Below are 14927 nucleotides of genomic sequence, written 5' to 3' on the forward strand. Positions count from 1 at the left end.
GCTCCGCTGTCCCCCTCGCCCTGCTCGCCCCCCGCCGGCTGCGGGGCGGTGCGGGCCCTTTAAGAACAGCCGGGCCGGCGAGCTGTAGCTGGGAGCGGAGCGCAGCGGCCGGGAGGCTCGGGAGGACGCGGCGCCCGGGACCGGCTCCGGGAACCGGCCGTGCGCAGCCCCGGCGGGGCGCGCCCCTCGCCCCCCGCCCCCCGTCAGCTCTCCGCGGACCCGCGGCCCGGGCCCTCCCCAGTCTCCCGCCCCGCCCCGGCCCCGCCCCGGCCCGCGCCGCCGGGACCGGGAGCCGGGCCGCGGGTGCCGCAGCCGGAGGCAGGTGAGGAGCCCGGAGTCTTCATCCCCGGCCGGCGGCAGCGCCAAGCTTCCCGGTCCGCACCGGCCCGGGGCGCGTCAAGGTGACCAGGCTTGCGGGAGCTGGGGAGCGGGGCAGCCGGGGAGATGGGGAGGGGAGCCCCGGGGGGCGCGGCGGCGGCGGCGGCGGCGGGGGAGGGGTGGTCTTGAGCCCGGGTGGTGCGCCCGCCTTTGGGGAGAGCCCGGGGCGCGCGGGCGCAGGGGCGCGGGCGGGAGGGGCCGGCCGGCGGCGCGCCCGGGGATGGGGAGGGGGATGCAGCGGGAGATGCGGCGGGAGGCCCGCAGCCTCCTCTTCCTTCGCCTTCCCCCGGTCAGCCCTGCGCGCACCCGGCTCCCCGGCCCTCCTAGCGGGCAGCCTCGGCCGGCCGCCCCTGCCCTCCTCCCCGCCCCCCAACCCTCCAGTCCCCGGGGGCTGCTGGCCTGCGGGGTAAGGAGATTAGAGCCGCCGCGGGTGGGGGGTGGGTGAGGGCTTCTAGGGGCCGGGCTGGGGCCGGGCTGGGGCCGGGCTGGGGCTGGGGCTGCCTGGACCGAGGAGAGGTCGGGACTGAGCGCTGCTACGCGGGGAGTGGGGGGCAGGAGAGGGCAGATGCTCTGGCGGTGGGAAGTGGGGTGCTCCGAGTAGCCGATCTGCCCTACGAAGGAGGCGGGGAGTGGGGGTGGGGGAACATCGGCAAGCAAGGGAGCTTTGAGCCAGGGCTTGCGGGGGGTCTGCCCCCGAACTGAGCAGGCCCTCTCCCTGCAGGCCGGCGGCGTGATGGCGGAGAAGGCGCTGGAGGCCGTGGGCTGTGGACTGGGACCCGGGGCCGTGGCCATGGCCGTGGCGTTGGAGGACGGGGCGGAGCCCCCGATGCTGACCACGCACCTGAAGAAGGTGGAGAACCACATCACCGAAGCCCAGCGCTTCTCCCACCTCCCCAAGCGCTCCGCGGTGGACATCGAGTTCGTGGAGCTGTCCTACTCCGTGCGGGAGGGGCCCTGCTGGCGCAAACGGGGTAAGGGGGCAGCCAGGTGGGGAGCTGTGGAGCCCCCAGGAGTCTCGTAGAGAGCAGGAGGCCTGGGTGTCTCCTGTTCCGTAAGTTCCGCCCCAGTGGGCTCTGTGGGAGCCGCTGAAATCTCAACCCACCACTGACTGTGCACACAGTTGCCGGGCCAGTTCCTGCCCGTCCCCCATACACACACCTGTGAGCACTGGGGGACACTAGGTCCAACTGGCTATTGAAGCTTTCCTCCTCTAAGATGACACTCTAACCTCTGGTCCTTAAGTGGTCCTTGAGGAGTCTGCCTTTATTTTAGGTAGAATTCCGGGCTTCGTGGCCTGGTATGAGAAATCAGGAGCTGTATTGCAGCCCTCCTCAGTGGTTAGCAATATCCTTGTAGGTATAGAACACTGCTCACTTTAAAAGATGTTCTCATTCCTGTCATCTTACTTCATTCTTGCTGAAGTCCTCCGAGGCAGGGAGGGTGAAGGTTTAGCAGGATAGGTGACATCCCCATGTTACTAATAAGGAAACTGAGGATCCGGAAAGTTGAGTAACTTGACCAGTGCTGCACAGCCAATAAGTGGCAGAGCTGGGACCAGAAGCCAAGCTTTCCAGCTCTCTGTGTATTATTCTTGCATCTCTTAACTTCCCTGGTACAGCATTCTCATCTCCTCCTCTTTTCTCTCATCAGCGCCAGTGGGTAAGGTCTGGGGCTCTGACTTCCTTGGAACCCTCACCAGCCCCTGGGGTCCTTGCCCCCGCCTGCCCTGGGCAGCTGGAGCTGGGAATAGAGAAGCTGAGGGGGTTTGTTTTGTTTTGTTTCCCAGAGCTGGGTGTGGGTCAGGGGTGGAGCTGGGACATTGTTCTCTGAGATTTAAGAAATAAATTTGGGGTGCTTCAGAGCAGGGCTGAGCATGAGCTGTCTCTGCATTCCCCACCCTCACTCTCTTGAGTGACCCAAAAAGTCACAGAGCCTGAGTCAATAGAATCTGAGGCCTCTGGACCCCCTGCCAGGTACCCTGTCCCTGAGCAGCCTCTGCTCAGCCTCTGCTGAACCTAAGACCACCTCTGGGGAAATGAGGAGGTGGGCATTATTCCTATAGTTCTGTTTTTCCTCAGTTTTAAGGAGATATGAAGATAAGAAAGAAATGTAATTAGATGGACCAGCTGCTTCCACCGCCCCCCCCACCCCCAGCCAGATTGGCACCCCTGACCAAGTGCTTCCTGCCTTTGACGTTGCTAGCCCTATGCTCTCTACTGTCCATTTTGGTGTCTCTTCTGTCTCTTGCCTTTTCTTAGCCCTCTGTCCTCCTCTCTTTGACTTGTCTTTTGACTGGAATCCCTCTCCCCTTGTCTGGAGGACAGAAAGCCATTAAAGGTAGGCAGAGGGGAAGAAGAGCGAGGGGCGGGCAGAGAGGGCGGTGTTTGCCTTGCCCAGGTAAGGACTTGCCACCCATCTCCTCTAATGATATATGATGTTTCTAGTTTTCAAAAGCACTTTCCCATGACTTATTATTAAATATGCCACTTAATATTGACAATAACCCTATTATGCCTTGGGAGGCGTTATTAATATCCTTGTTTTCTAGATGAGGAAGCGGAGGTCCTCAAAGATTAAGTGAGTTGACAAAATCACGAGAAAGTTACTGATGCAGGCAGGACTAGGGCTCTGGTGTGTCTTTATCTGGGAGGCCTGGCAGGCCCCTCCCGTGATGAGCAGCTGCGGAAGAGCAAGTGTTCAAAGACGGGGTTTCTAGCCACCGGGTCCGCTAGATGACCTTGGGCCATCTGCTTACCCTCTCTTGGACTCACTTTCTTCATCTGTAAACTGGGGCCATAAGAATCGCCAGCACGCAGGTGTGTCGTGAAGCTTAGCCAAGGCGTTATCTGTGAAAATGCTTGAAAATGCAAGTGTAAGATATTTGTATTAGGCATCAGTATTCAGTCTGGTGCTTGGGTGGGATTAAATGAGGGGAAGGTTGATCATGGCCTGTTTCTTCCCCTGCAAAAGAAATCACTTCCTGTGAGTCGCTCTGAAAGGCGGTTGCTAGAGTACACAACCACACGTCCTTCTGATTGATGGTGCTAATCCCTGAGGCAGGGCAATGGAACCTATGACTCCCTCTCTCCCAGGAAAGAACTTGCTGTATGACCTTGGGTGAGTCACTGGATGTCTCTGGGTCCCATTTGGCTCATCCATGTTGCTATAGCAGCAGTGGAAGTAATGAGTTTGTAAATTGTAAAGCACTATCCAGGCAGTTGGTGTGAGGGGGACCCCACAGTGGACAGCAGCTGAGCCTCCTTTTGAATGGATGTGTCCAGAGGGACAGCTGGGTGCTGTGGAGGGAGGGTGAAATATCACATCCCTTCACTGTCTCTGCTTAAAGAGGTAGAGGGGAGAGGAAAATGAGCTCTGTGGGGGTCAGAGAATGGTGATAGCGAGCAAATCTGCAGTAGGGCCTTGGTGTTTCTGCCTCACTGAAGCAGGTCTGCAAGCATAGCAGGCAGGGCTCAGCTCATGCCCTCTCCCTTCCTCTCTACCACCTTGTTTCCCCAAGTGACTCTGTGTAGTCTCTGACCTCTGCTTCCTGGCTTGTGTTATATATATGCCCTCATGTAGCAGAGCTCTTCCTCCCAAGGACTGGAGAGCCTCTGACTTTCCTCTCCATTTTTGAAGGGTGCTCAGCCTTCAAGACTTCGCTTAAATGCCACTTCTCCCATGAAGTCATTCCTAATTTTTCCCTTGCCCCTCCTCAATTCTGTTTTCTACATTCTCATTGTACATTAATTTGTGCTTCTGTTATAATCCTTATTTTTGCTCTATTCAGAGATGTTTTCCATCTTTTTTTTTTTAAACCTAGACCGTGACTTTCTCGAATGCAGGAAAGGTGTCTTCTTCAGTTTTTGTCCCGTGTCTGATACAGAGCTTGGAATGTAGTAGATATCAATAAGCATTTGTCAAATAGAATTAATAGTAAAATGTCACTTTTTAAATGTACTCTGTGTGCCAAGGGCTATGTCATAGACTTTACTTATATTATCTCATTGAATCTTTATAATAACCCTTTGAGATAGATACTATCATCTTCATTTACAGATGAGGGACCTGGAGCTCAGAGAAGTTAAGCAACTTGCCTGAGGTCACACAGCTGCTAGGTGTGGAACCACAATTTTTTTTAAAGATTTTATTTATTTATTCATGAGGGAAAGAGAGAGAGAGAGAGAGAGAGGCAGAGACATAGGCAGAGAGAGAAGCAGGCTTCATGCAGGAGCCCGACATGGGACTTGATCCTGGGACTTCAGGATCACGCCCTGGGCCAAAGGCAGGTGCTAAACCACTGAGCCATCCAGGGGTCCCCATGGAACCAGAATTTGAACCATGGTCCACCTGACTCCAAATCAGTGCTCTTATTTTTTTTAAGATTTTATTTATTCATTCATGAGAGAGACAGAAAGAGGTAGAGACACAGGCAGAGGGAGAAGCAGGCTCCCCGCAGGGAACCCAATGTGGGACTCGATCCCAGGACCCTGGATCACAACCTGAGCCAAAGGCAGAGGCTCAACCACTGAGCTACCTGGTGCCCCCAGATCAGTGCTCTTAATGCATCTGCTCCCTCCTAGTGAATGGATGAACCATAAGATTTTACTGAGCCATACTAGGGGCTGCAGAAGGGAGCCTAGGGGGTCAAGAGAGCCCAAAGAAGAAGGCTTTTTCAGAAAGAGGCAAAAGTGCTGGGAACATGCACTCACAAAACACTCAGTGAGCGGCTAGTACATGCCAGTCTGCTGAGGTGACAAAGATGAGTAAGACACAGACTCTGTCCCCAAGTAGCTCACAGACTTATGAGCCTGGGGGACAGGGGTGAGACAGGGACCTCAAGTAGCAAACATGCTGGCATATGCAAAGTGCCAGGGGAACACAGAGGACCTTTAACTAGCTCACTCAGGCTGATGCCTGTCAAAGTCTTCCCAGAGGGAGTGAGGATGACGACTATGTTTATAGAAGGGGAGCAGGGTCATTGATAGACTTGATCCCCCTCCATGCCCATCCGTGAGGTGTGGAGGTTTCTTTCATGGCCTACTGAAGGGTGTGGTCACCTCTGGTTCTCTGACATTAGTAGCGGGCAGCTCTCGGGGAACAGGAGCAGAGGGTGTGAATACCCTTGCCAGTTGGAAGCTTGTTCCTCCACCCTGACCAACCTCCCTGAGTAGGGGGCTGCCTAGTTCACTAATAGCCAGGGCCACTCCTCAGAGTTTTGGGTGCCTCTGTGCCCTGGAACCCTGTTTAGAAGTTCTTCCCTTCCTCCCTTACCGCAGGTTATAAGACCCTCCTCAAGTGCCTGTCAGGTAAATTCTGCCGCCGGGAGCTGATTGGCATCATGGGCCCCTCAGGGGCTGGCAAATCCACATTCATGAACATCTTGGCAGGATACAGGTGAGGGCGGGGCGGGGGTGGGGGAGGTGAGGGATGGGGCAGGAGCCAGAAAGGAGGATACCCTGGGGAGCATGGAAGGTGTTCTGAAGTGGCCTCGACACCTCCATCTGCGACCAATGTTCCCTCAGGGAGTCTGGAATGAAAGGGCAGATCCTGGTCAACGGGAGGCCGCGGGAACTGAGGACTTTCCGCAAGATGTCCTGTTATATCATGCAGGACGACATGCTGCTGCCACACCTCACGGTGTTGGAAGCCATGATGGTAAGGGCTGGGAGGCCGGCTCCCTCTGCCAGCCCCCGCGTCTGTCTGCTGTCCCCATCCTCCTCAGTGGCAGAGGGGTCAAGGCAGGGCCCTCCTCCCACCCATCTCTGACCTGCCTGCTCTCTGGGCCTCAGGTCTCCGCTAACCTGAAGCTGAGTGAGAAGCAGGAGGTGAAGAAGGAGCTGGTGAGTGGGGAAGAGGAAGCTGGGGTGGGGTCGGGGGGACAGGACAGGTGCCCTTTTTGTGCTCTGGAGTTGTGGGGTCCTGAGTTGGGGGCTGGGACACTGGAGGCCAAATAGACCCAAGGGAAAGCTTCTGTAAATTGGGGTGGCATGGAGGTGGGGAGGAACAGAGATTCTGAAGCTGACCTGGGCCGGGTGGGGGGGGCTGGGCCAGGTGACAGAGATCCTGACAGCACTGGGCCTGATGTCCTGCTCCCACACGAGGACAGCCCTGCTCTCTGGTGGGCAGAGGAAACGCCTGGCCATCGCCCTGGAGCTGGTCAACAACCCACCCGTCATGTTCTTTGACGAGCCCACCAGGTATTTCTTCCTGGCCTCTCCCACCAGGAAGCCCTCTCCCTCAGCCCTTAGCCAGGGCAGGAGGCTGCATCTGCTCCCCTGCTGAGACCGGAGTCCCTGCCCAGCAGCCTCCTGGGGCCCAGAGAAGGGCTTACTCCTCATCCATCCCTGCCAATCCTGTTGCCGTGGCAGCCCCATCCTTCACGTAGGCAGAAATTCTATGTCCTCCTTGACTGATGTCTCCCTCTGCTTCTCTTCCCCGCAATCAGTCACCCAATCCTGCTGATTCTACCTCCTTTCTCTCAGATTCGCCCTTCCCCCATCCCTGGTGCCAGTACTTAAGTTCTGGACGTCATCAGCTCTTGCCTGCTTATCTACCCCAGACTCCTCGTTCCCTGGCCATGCCTACTCCCCGGTTTGAAAACACACAGCCAGTCCCATTTGCCCTCAGAATAAAGTCCGAGGACTTACAAGGGCCTGGGCTGAACCTATTTCTCCAGCCTCCCGTCTTGCTTCATGCTGTCTTGTATTTTATGCTCTAATAACACTGAATTGCTTATAATTCCCTGGGCCAGCCATGTGTTTCATGCCTCTAAGCTCTGCACATGTTGTGTCTCCTGTCTGGGATGCCCTTGGCCACCACGCCTGCCCTAATGCTGTCAGCTGGCTCAGCTCCTCCTTCTTCCACATGCACTCAGGAAACTTCTCCGACTGCCCTCCAGCCCCTGGGCCACAGATCTGAATCTCCCCCTCTTTGTCATCCTGTGTTTTCTGCGGCTTGTTCCACATTGTCCTGACTGATCTGTGTTCACTCACTCTCCCTCTGGAGCAGAGTCTGTGTCTTAGTTGCCCATCATTGTGATCCTAGTGTCTGCCATTCAATAGATGCTCACTCCATGTCTGCTTGTTAGACTGAGTGGCGCTCTGGGGTTCTTGGTATCTCCAAACGCCCAAATCATCTAGTATGTACAGGCTATCGGGCACGGCCAGAGTGACTCCCTTCCTGCCAGCTCCTTCCCCTTCGTAGCAGCTGCCCCACCCCAAACACTCCCTTCTCTTGGCTCTGCCCACCACACCTCACCCCCTGGTGGCCTTTCTCTGGACAGTGGTCTGGACAGTGCCTCCTGTTGCCAAGTGGTGTCCCTCATGAAGTCCCTGGCCCAGGGGGGCCGGACGATCATCTGCACCATCCACCAGCCCAGTGCCAAGCTCTTTGAGATGTTTGACAAGGTGAGGGGGCCTGGGCATCACAGGGGACTGGCCTGCCATGGGGAGAGTGGAAAGTGTCAGTAGAGGTGCTAGTGGGGCCCTGCCTCATCCACTGGTTGTGTTCTCCTCACCCTTCCCTTTCTGCCTCAGCTCTACATCCTGAGTCAAGGTCAGTGCATCTTCAAGGGCGTGGTCACCAACCTGATCCCCTACCTGAAGGGGCTTGGCTTGCACTGCCCCACCTACCACAACCCGGCTGATTTCAGTGAGTGGGGGCCTGGGGTATGGTGCTGGGCCAAATCTGGGGGATTGGATCATGCACCTGGGCCTCCCTGGGGAGGTCTCACTGTCCCTTGCCTTCCCCCATCCATGGAGGGGCTGGCTCGCCCTTGGGAATCAAGGATAGATCTTAGCCAAGCACTCACCTCTGTGTCCCCCAGTCATCGAAGTGGCCTCTGGAGAGTATGGAGACCTGAACCCCATGCTGTTCAGGGCTGTACAGAATGGGCTCTGTGCCATGGCTGAGAAGAAGAGCAGCCCTGAGAAGAACGAAGTCCCCACCCCATGCCCCCCTTGCCCTCAGGTGAGTAGAGGTGGAGAGGGCAGAGAGAGAAAAGTGGAAGGGAAGGGTAGATGGGACCATGGATGATGGCCCTGCCAAAGAGACTGTCCCCCAGAGGCATCACAACCATTAGGTGCTAGGAAGACCCCAGAACTTGGAATAGACCTACTGCTAACACCTGCGTGACCTTGGGCACGTTGGTCAACCTCTGAGCTTTGGCATTCTCGTTCATTTATTTGTTCAGCAAATTCTTACTAAGTGTCCTTGGTATGGTGCACAGTGCCACCTGGTAAGCAAACCCAATGCTGTCCCTTGCCTCGTGGCCCATGTGTCTTGCTGTCATCTCCAGCCCAGAGGTGATGACACTTCCCCCCAGGGTTATTGGGAAGACTAACTAGATCATCGCATAAACCTCTTTGCACCGTCGCTGGTACAGCTGGTGTTCGTTCGGTGTTGGTTCTTTTTCCTAAATGAGATACTGTGACCCTTGAAAATGTCTCCAAACTAAAGGAGAGTTCGTGTAGCAAGTCAACAAAAACAGACAGTGGGCCTGTGCAGTGAAAGGACATAGGCAATTTACTGGCGGAGAGCCACCCAGGAGAACAGGGAGCTCGGAAGAGGGGCTCAGAAGTCTCAAACTCCCCAGTGGCTTGCAAGGGAGAGTTTTTGAGTCCACAGGTTGGGGCCAGGTACTCTTAAAAAGGTGGATGTCATTGACCAGAGACCCATAAAGTCATGCCAGCAGGTGCTCCAGTGCTTGTTATGTCTGAACCCTAGAGGTCTTTTCCATCTCAAGAGACTTGAAACCTGAAACACATCCTTAGTTTTTATATTAGAGGTTTTATTTGGTCTGCCTGGTGATGCTATCTTTAGGGCAGTGCTGAGGCACCACTTGTAAGCTAGTGGGGTTCCATTCCTACAGGTCCTGGGGTTGGGCCAGCCGTGCCTGGGGGCCATATGACCTCTGGTGTTCATGCTTTCATCCGAACCGACAAGATGGATGCCAGCTTCAAAAGCCAGAAAGGCTGGTTGTAGTTGCCATCATTATGATTGTTGTTAAATTATGATTGTGACACTGGTGGCGTAAAGGTACTATGCCCTTTGGGTAAATGTTTCTTGATGGAGTAAAGACAAGAAGAGGAGTGATTGTTCTACTGTTAGCCCCCACAGGTGTCCTCGATGTCCTGGCTCTCTCCTCCCTCTCAAGTTTTTACTCGCTCCTTGTCTCTCTCTCTCTCTCTCTCTCTGAATCTCACTCCAAATCACGACCCTGAGGCCAGCTTCCAGGCACACCACTCAATGGTGGAGAATTTTCCATCAGTACAGAAAGGACTGGAGGACCCCTGGCCTGGGGAAGGGCTCAAGAGTTTCCCCTCACTGAGCTGGGTGTGTGGTGGGTGGGTGGGGTGGGCTCACCTGATCCAATGTCCTCTCCCCAGGAAGTGGATCCCATTGAAAGCCACACCTTTGCCACTAGCACCCTCACACAGTTCTGCATCCTCTTCAAGAGGACCTTCTTGTCCATCCTCAGGGACACGGTGAGGCATCAAGTTGGGGGAAGGCTTTGGGGGGGTGAAGGACCTCAACAGCTGGGGTGGGAATGCACCCTGCCCCCCTCCCACCAGCCAGCAGCCTCCCAAGGCTCTGTGGGTCTATGTGTCTGTGAGGGCAGCTCTGAGTTCCTACCCCAGTGTGGCCTGCCCATCCCTGGCCTGTGGCCCATCCCCTCTCCTCACTCAGGTCCTGACCCACCTGCGCTTTGTGTCCCACGTGGTAATCGGCGTGCTCATTGGTCTCCTTTACCTGCACATCGGTAACGATGCCAGCAAGGTCTTCAACAACACCGGCTGCCTCTTCTTCTCCATGCTGTTCCTCATGTTTGCTGCCCTTATGCCAACTGTGCTCACCTGTGAGCTGAGCTGCCCTGGGCGGGGGCTGGGGGTAGAGGGGCTCAGGGTCGGGGCCGGGATGTCAGCCAGCTGGGCCTCACCTGCCCGTGTCCTCAGTCCCCTTAGAGATGGCTGTCTTCATGAGGGAGCATCTCAACTACTGGTACAGCCTCAAAGCATATTACCTGGCTAAGACCATGGCCGATGTGCCCTTTCAGGTAATCCTCCTCCTCCCTCCTGTCTGGCTTCTTCTGCCTTTGCTTGCTTGCCTCCTTCAACCCTGTCACCTGCTGTCCTTTCATTTCCTCCTCACTTAGCAAATAGGTGGGGAGTACTTACTGCACACCAGGCTCTGGGCCAGGCATCGGGATCCAGCAAACGAATAAGACAGAGGTGATCTTGAGCTTGTGGAACTTATGTTCATGAGGGAACAACTGATGACAACCAGAGAATGATGAAAATAATAACCCTATGAATGACTCTGTAAATCGGAGCCACGGCAGTGGAGGGTAGCTAGAGTGGGCGCTAGAGCCTTACTGCTACTTGTTAGCTTTGTCTCTCTCTGCTTCCATATCCCCATCTATAAGGTAGAAAGATGCGAGGATCCACTTCAGAACTGTTTGTGACAAACCAAGAGTTAATACACTAAAGGACTTAGAATATTGCTTGGCATGTACTAAAATGCCCAACAATAGCTGGTTTGGATTGGTTTTATTGCCACTAGCTCTCTGTTCCAAGATCTGGGGCCACCAGTAATCTGTAGGGCAGCTGTGTGCAAATTAGAAAAAGATGCCCCTTCCTCAGGGTGGATGCTGCACATGCCACGGTGCAAGGCTTCGTGAGAAGAGCACGGCTGGATCTCGGCCTCTGGTGGCCTCCTGATTAGGCGCCCTAATATAGGGAACAGCCTGCATGACTATCCAATGCCAGGCTTGGATTCTGGCCTCCTGCAGGTGGTAGCTCTGAGGGGGACAAGATGTGTCCACATGTAGAGTTAATTCATCAGCAATATAAAGAATAAGCTGGTCCAGTTTAGGAGCTCAAATATGGAGATGTCACCATGTCTGAACCAGTCAGAAGGGGCCTAATGGAAATGGTGACACTGGAGTATGAATGAGGGTCATCCAGTAGAGAAGCAAGAGGACATGTATCAACCTGGGGGGACAGTATAGAGCATGGGGACAGGACTAAGCATGGCTGCTCTAGGAAGAACTCTTCTAGGGGTTCCTGCCCAGTTGGAATGGAGGCTCTGGGCCACCATGGTTCTCATTCCCTGCTCAGACCTGTGCCCACTCCCCAGGTGGTGTGCCCGGTGGTGTACTGCAGCATCATGTACTGGATGACAGGCCAGCCAGCAGAAACCAGTCGCTTTCTGCTCTTCTCAGCCCTGGCCACGGCCACAGCCTTGGTGGCCCAGTCTTTGGGGCTGCTGATTGGAGCTGCCTCCAATTCCCTACAGGTGGGAGGGCTGGCACCTGGGGATCCTAAGAGGGGCTGGGGTCTGGTGGGAGGAAGCAGGGGCTGACCTAAGGAGTGGAATAAATTGGGGGGAAACCGTGGGCCTCCCCAGTCCTGGGTCTGTCCTGGTCACTTCTGTGACAGTCCCCTTCCCTCCCCTCCAGGTGGCCACCTTTGTGGGTCCAGTTACCGCCATCCCTGTCCTCTTGTTCTCCGGTTTCTTTGTCAGCTTCAAGACCATCCCCACTTACCTGCAGTGGAGCTCCTACCTCTCCTATGTCAGGTCAGTGCCCCTGCCCTCACCATCTGTCCCTGCTCCTCCCTGCAGGAGCCCGGGCCGCAGGGATGAGAGAGTTGCAGCTGGGCCCTGGCAGTTTGCCCAGGGAACAGTGACCCTATGCTCTGTATCCTGCTCTGATGTCCCCGCGTGCACAGGTATGGCTTTGAGGGTGTGATTCTCACCATCTATGGCATGGATCGAGACGATCTGACCTGCTTGGAGGAACACTGCCCTTTCCAGAATCCACAGAGTATCCTCCGAGCACTGGATGTGGAGGATGCCAAGCTCTACCTGGACTTCCTGGTCTTGGGCATCTTCTTCCTGGCCTTGCGGTTGCTGGCATACCTTGTGCTCCGTTACCGGGTCAAGTCGGAGAGATAGAGGCTTGCCCGGACCTGCGCCCCAGCCCCCGCAGTGGAAGCCCCCAGCCTCAGCCCTCTGGGACTGTTTTAACCTTATAGACTTTGGCACTGGTTGCTGGTGCAGCCACCTTCCCCTCTCTCAGCTCCTCCACGGGTTGGTTGCTGGACTGTGCTCCCAGCCGTGGCTGTGGCCACGGGGGCTCCAGCCCTCCCTGCCATGCCCAGGAGTCTTCCCCAGTTGATGCAGTTTGTAGCTTCCTCCCTACTCTCTCCAACATCTGCATGCAAAGACCACTAGGAGGCTGCCACCCTCCTTCTTGCCCTCGGCACCCTCCTCTGTTGTCTGCCTGGGAGCCCTAGGTTCTCCAGGCCCCCATTTACAACTGACCAAAGTGGCCCCCTCTGGGGGGTCCCTACCACACAAGTGTTTGTAAACTGGGCTGTTCTAAGGTTCGGGTTCCAGGGCTGGGCCCTGGTGGGGTCCCCTGGAAGTCCCATTTGGACATTGGAATGGAGCAGGAAAGGCTCTGGAAGTCTCTTCCTCCTCCTCACCTTCTCCCCACCCCCAGACCTGGCTGATTTGGACAATCTGCTGGAACAGAAGCTGGGTTTCCTGTCTGGGCCATCCCCTCCCAATCCTGGGGATTGGAGAGGCCTGGGGCCATGCGATGCCCCATCCCCTTCCCTGTCCCCTTTGGCGGGGGTAGGGTCTGGTGGCACCTCTGCAATAATGTCTGTGTTTCTCTCCCACCTGCCATTGGAACTGGAGAATGCACTTTATTCTGGGGCGTGAGTAGGAGAAGACCAAGCCTCCTTTCTTGCTTCTCCTGCTTGGTCCTGCAACACTCCCTACCCTCTCCAGTTACAGGCACATACATGTGAACAGGCAATCTCGCCCCAACACACACTCACTGTCCCCTACAGCTCTGAGGAGGAGCAGTGGTGGCATGGTGGTGGTGGTGGTGGTGGTAGTGGTGGTGGTGGCGGTGGTGGATGCTGCAGAAAGGGCAGTGCCAACCCCTTCTGAGGATGCCGCTTTGACTATAAGGGTGAGGCTGGTGCCACCCAGGGTGTCCTGGGATCTGCAGGTGTCTATCCCTGAGTCTTCCTTCCCCTCCAAAGCAAGGGTGGCACAGGCAGTAGCTCCCCGGAGCTCAGGAGCCAACACAGGCACACGCACGGGCGTAAGTTGGCTTCGGCCACTGCCACCCCATCGCCCTTCTTTTGTGCGTCAAGCTGGCATTTTCGCTCCGCTGCCCCCTTGCCCCGCCACCTGCTGCTCATTCAAACTCCTATCTGGGTCTCTCCATACCCTCCCTGCCTTCCCATCAGCCACATTAGCCCCTGGGCACCAGAGCAACAGACACAGAGCATGTCTGGCTTTCGTGGTAGGTCCAGACTCACGCCACTTCTGATTTTCCCGCCCCCCTAGGGTTCTCCCCCACCCCACCCCCCCTTATTCCTGTGCACATACCACTCTTTCTTCTCTTACCCTGCCACAGATATTCCCCATCACCCAGAGATGCCAGTTGTATTTGTGGGACTTCACCCATTATTAATAAAACCTATATTTATACAGTATGCATGTGTAAATGTGTCTGGCTGTGGCACCTGGTACCATAGTCTATGGTGGGTCTTCAAAACACTTGAAAGAAATCTGTGGGGATGGATGCCTGGGTGGCTCAGTGGTTGAGCATCTGCCTTTGGCTCAGGTCACGATCCCAGAGTCCTGGGATCAGAGTCCCTCATCGGGCTCCCCATAGGGAGCCTGCTTCTCCCTCTGCCTATGTCTCTGCCTCTCTCTCTGTGTCTCTCATGAATAAATAAATACAATCTTTTAAGAAAAAAAAGTCTGAGAGCTTTAGGGAGTTTGTCGGATGGTAATCTAGTATTTGTCAAGCCAGTGAATGTGTATCCTGTGAAATACCTGTATTATACTTTAATATGTTACAGATATTTCATGTTCATAATCTCAAGAGAATCCCATGCCCACTTTGCTTTATCTCTCATGACAACCCATTTTGCAGACAAGAGAACTGACACATGGGTTAAGTAAATTGCCTAAGGACCCTTAGCTAACAGGGGTGAAACAAGGTCTGGGAACCAGATCTTTGGCCTCCAGACTCCTCATTCTTGGCATTGGCCAACAATGCTGACTACAGTGGATCTGCAAGCTGTGTGTGGGTGCCCTAGGTCTGTTGCATGGGTGTGTTCTTGCCGAATGATACATGTCTCTCTCTTTAGAATTCACTGAGCCCTGGTTGTGCCTATGCTGGGGGGTGTAGTAGTGGTCATGAAGGGCCGTGAGGAGCAGGAGAGACTCTGGAGCCAAGGCTCTCTGGCCCCCAGGTCACACTTAGCAGGGTTGAGCCATTGGCTACCAGGACCGCAGATGGTTTGGTGGCCTGAGGTTTGGAGTATGCAATTGTCCACAAGTCCTTGAATGCTTGTGGCAAGATGATCCAAGAAGCAGCACACTGTCTCACCTTCTTCTTTACTGATCCTGAAGCCTGGGAACCGAAGGAGAGGACTGGCATCAACCCTGCCAGGTGCCAGGAACATCCTGTCAGTGCTGCATGCAGAGATGAGGGTCTGGTCTATTACTGGAGGGGT

At 55.4% G+C, this 14927-nt stretch overlaps 1 protein-coding gene across 1 annotated transcript; it reads left to right on the plus strand.

Annotated features, from left to right (window-relative positions):
* The first annotated feature begins 334 nt into the window (after positions 1-334).
* Positions 335-13857, plus strand: ABCG4 (ATP binding cassette subfamily G member 4). The gene is made up of 15 exons (XM_055306068.1): positions 335-401; positions 1100-1349; positions 5655-5772; positions 5901-6033; positions 6168-6218; positions 6430-6575; positions 7661-7784; positions 7914-8028; positions 8204-8346; positions 9765-9863; positions 10066-10234; positions 10332-10432; positions 11515-11673; positions 11837-11955; positions 12108-13857. The coding sequence occupies exons 2-15, from the start codon at positions 1112-1114 to the stop codon at positions 12331-12333; spliced, it is 1941 nt and encodes a 646-aa protein (XP_055162043.1). The 5' UTR covers positions 335-401; positions 1100-1111; the 3' UTR covers positions 12334-13857.
* Positions 13858-14927: the final 1070 nt, after the last annotated feature.

The sequence above is a fragment of the Nyctereutes procyonoides genome, unplaced genomic scaffold (assembly GCF_905146905.1).
Source record: "Nyctereutes procyonoides isolate TBG_1078 unplaced genomic scaffold, NYPRO_anot_genome, whole genome shotgun sequence".
In the NCBI taxonomy this organism is placed as follows: Eukaryota; Metazoa; Chordata; class Mammalia; order Carnivora; family Canidae; genus Nyctereutes; species Nyctereutes procyonoides.

Bases quoted from the DNA above. Each gene is read 5' to 3' on its own strand.
- ABCG4 (XM_055306068.1), top strand. From the start codon at position 1,112: ATGGCGGAGAAGGCGCTGGAGGCCGTGGGCTGTGGACTGGGACCCGGG. The intron at 8,029-8,203 runs GTGAGTGGGGGC...TGTGTCCCCCAG, and splicing joins CCACAACCCGGCTGATTTCA to TCATCGAAGTGGCCTCTGGA. The intron at 11,956-12,107 runs GTCAGTGCCCCT...CCGCGTGCACAG, and splicing joins TCCTACCTCTCCTATGTCAG to GTATGGCTTTGAGGGTGTGA.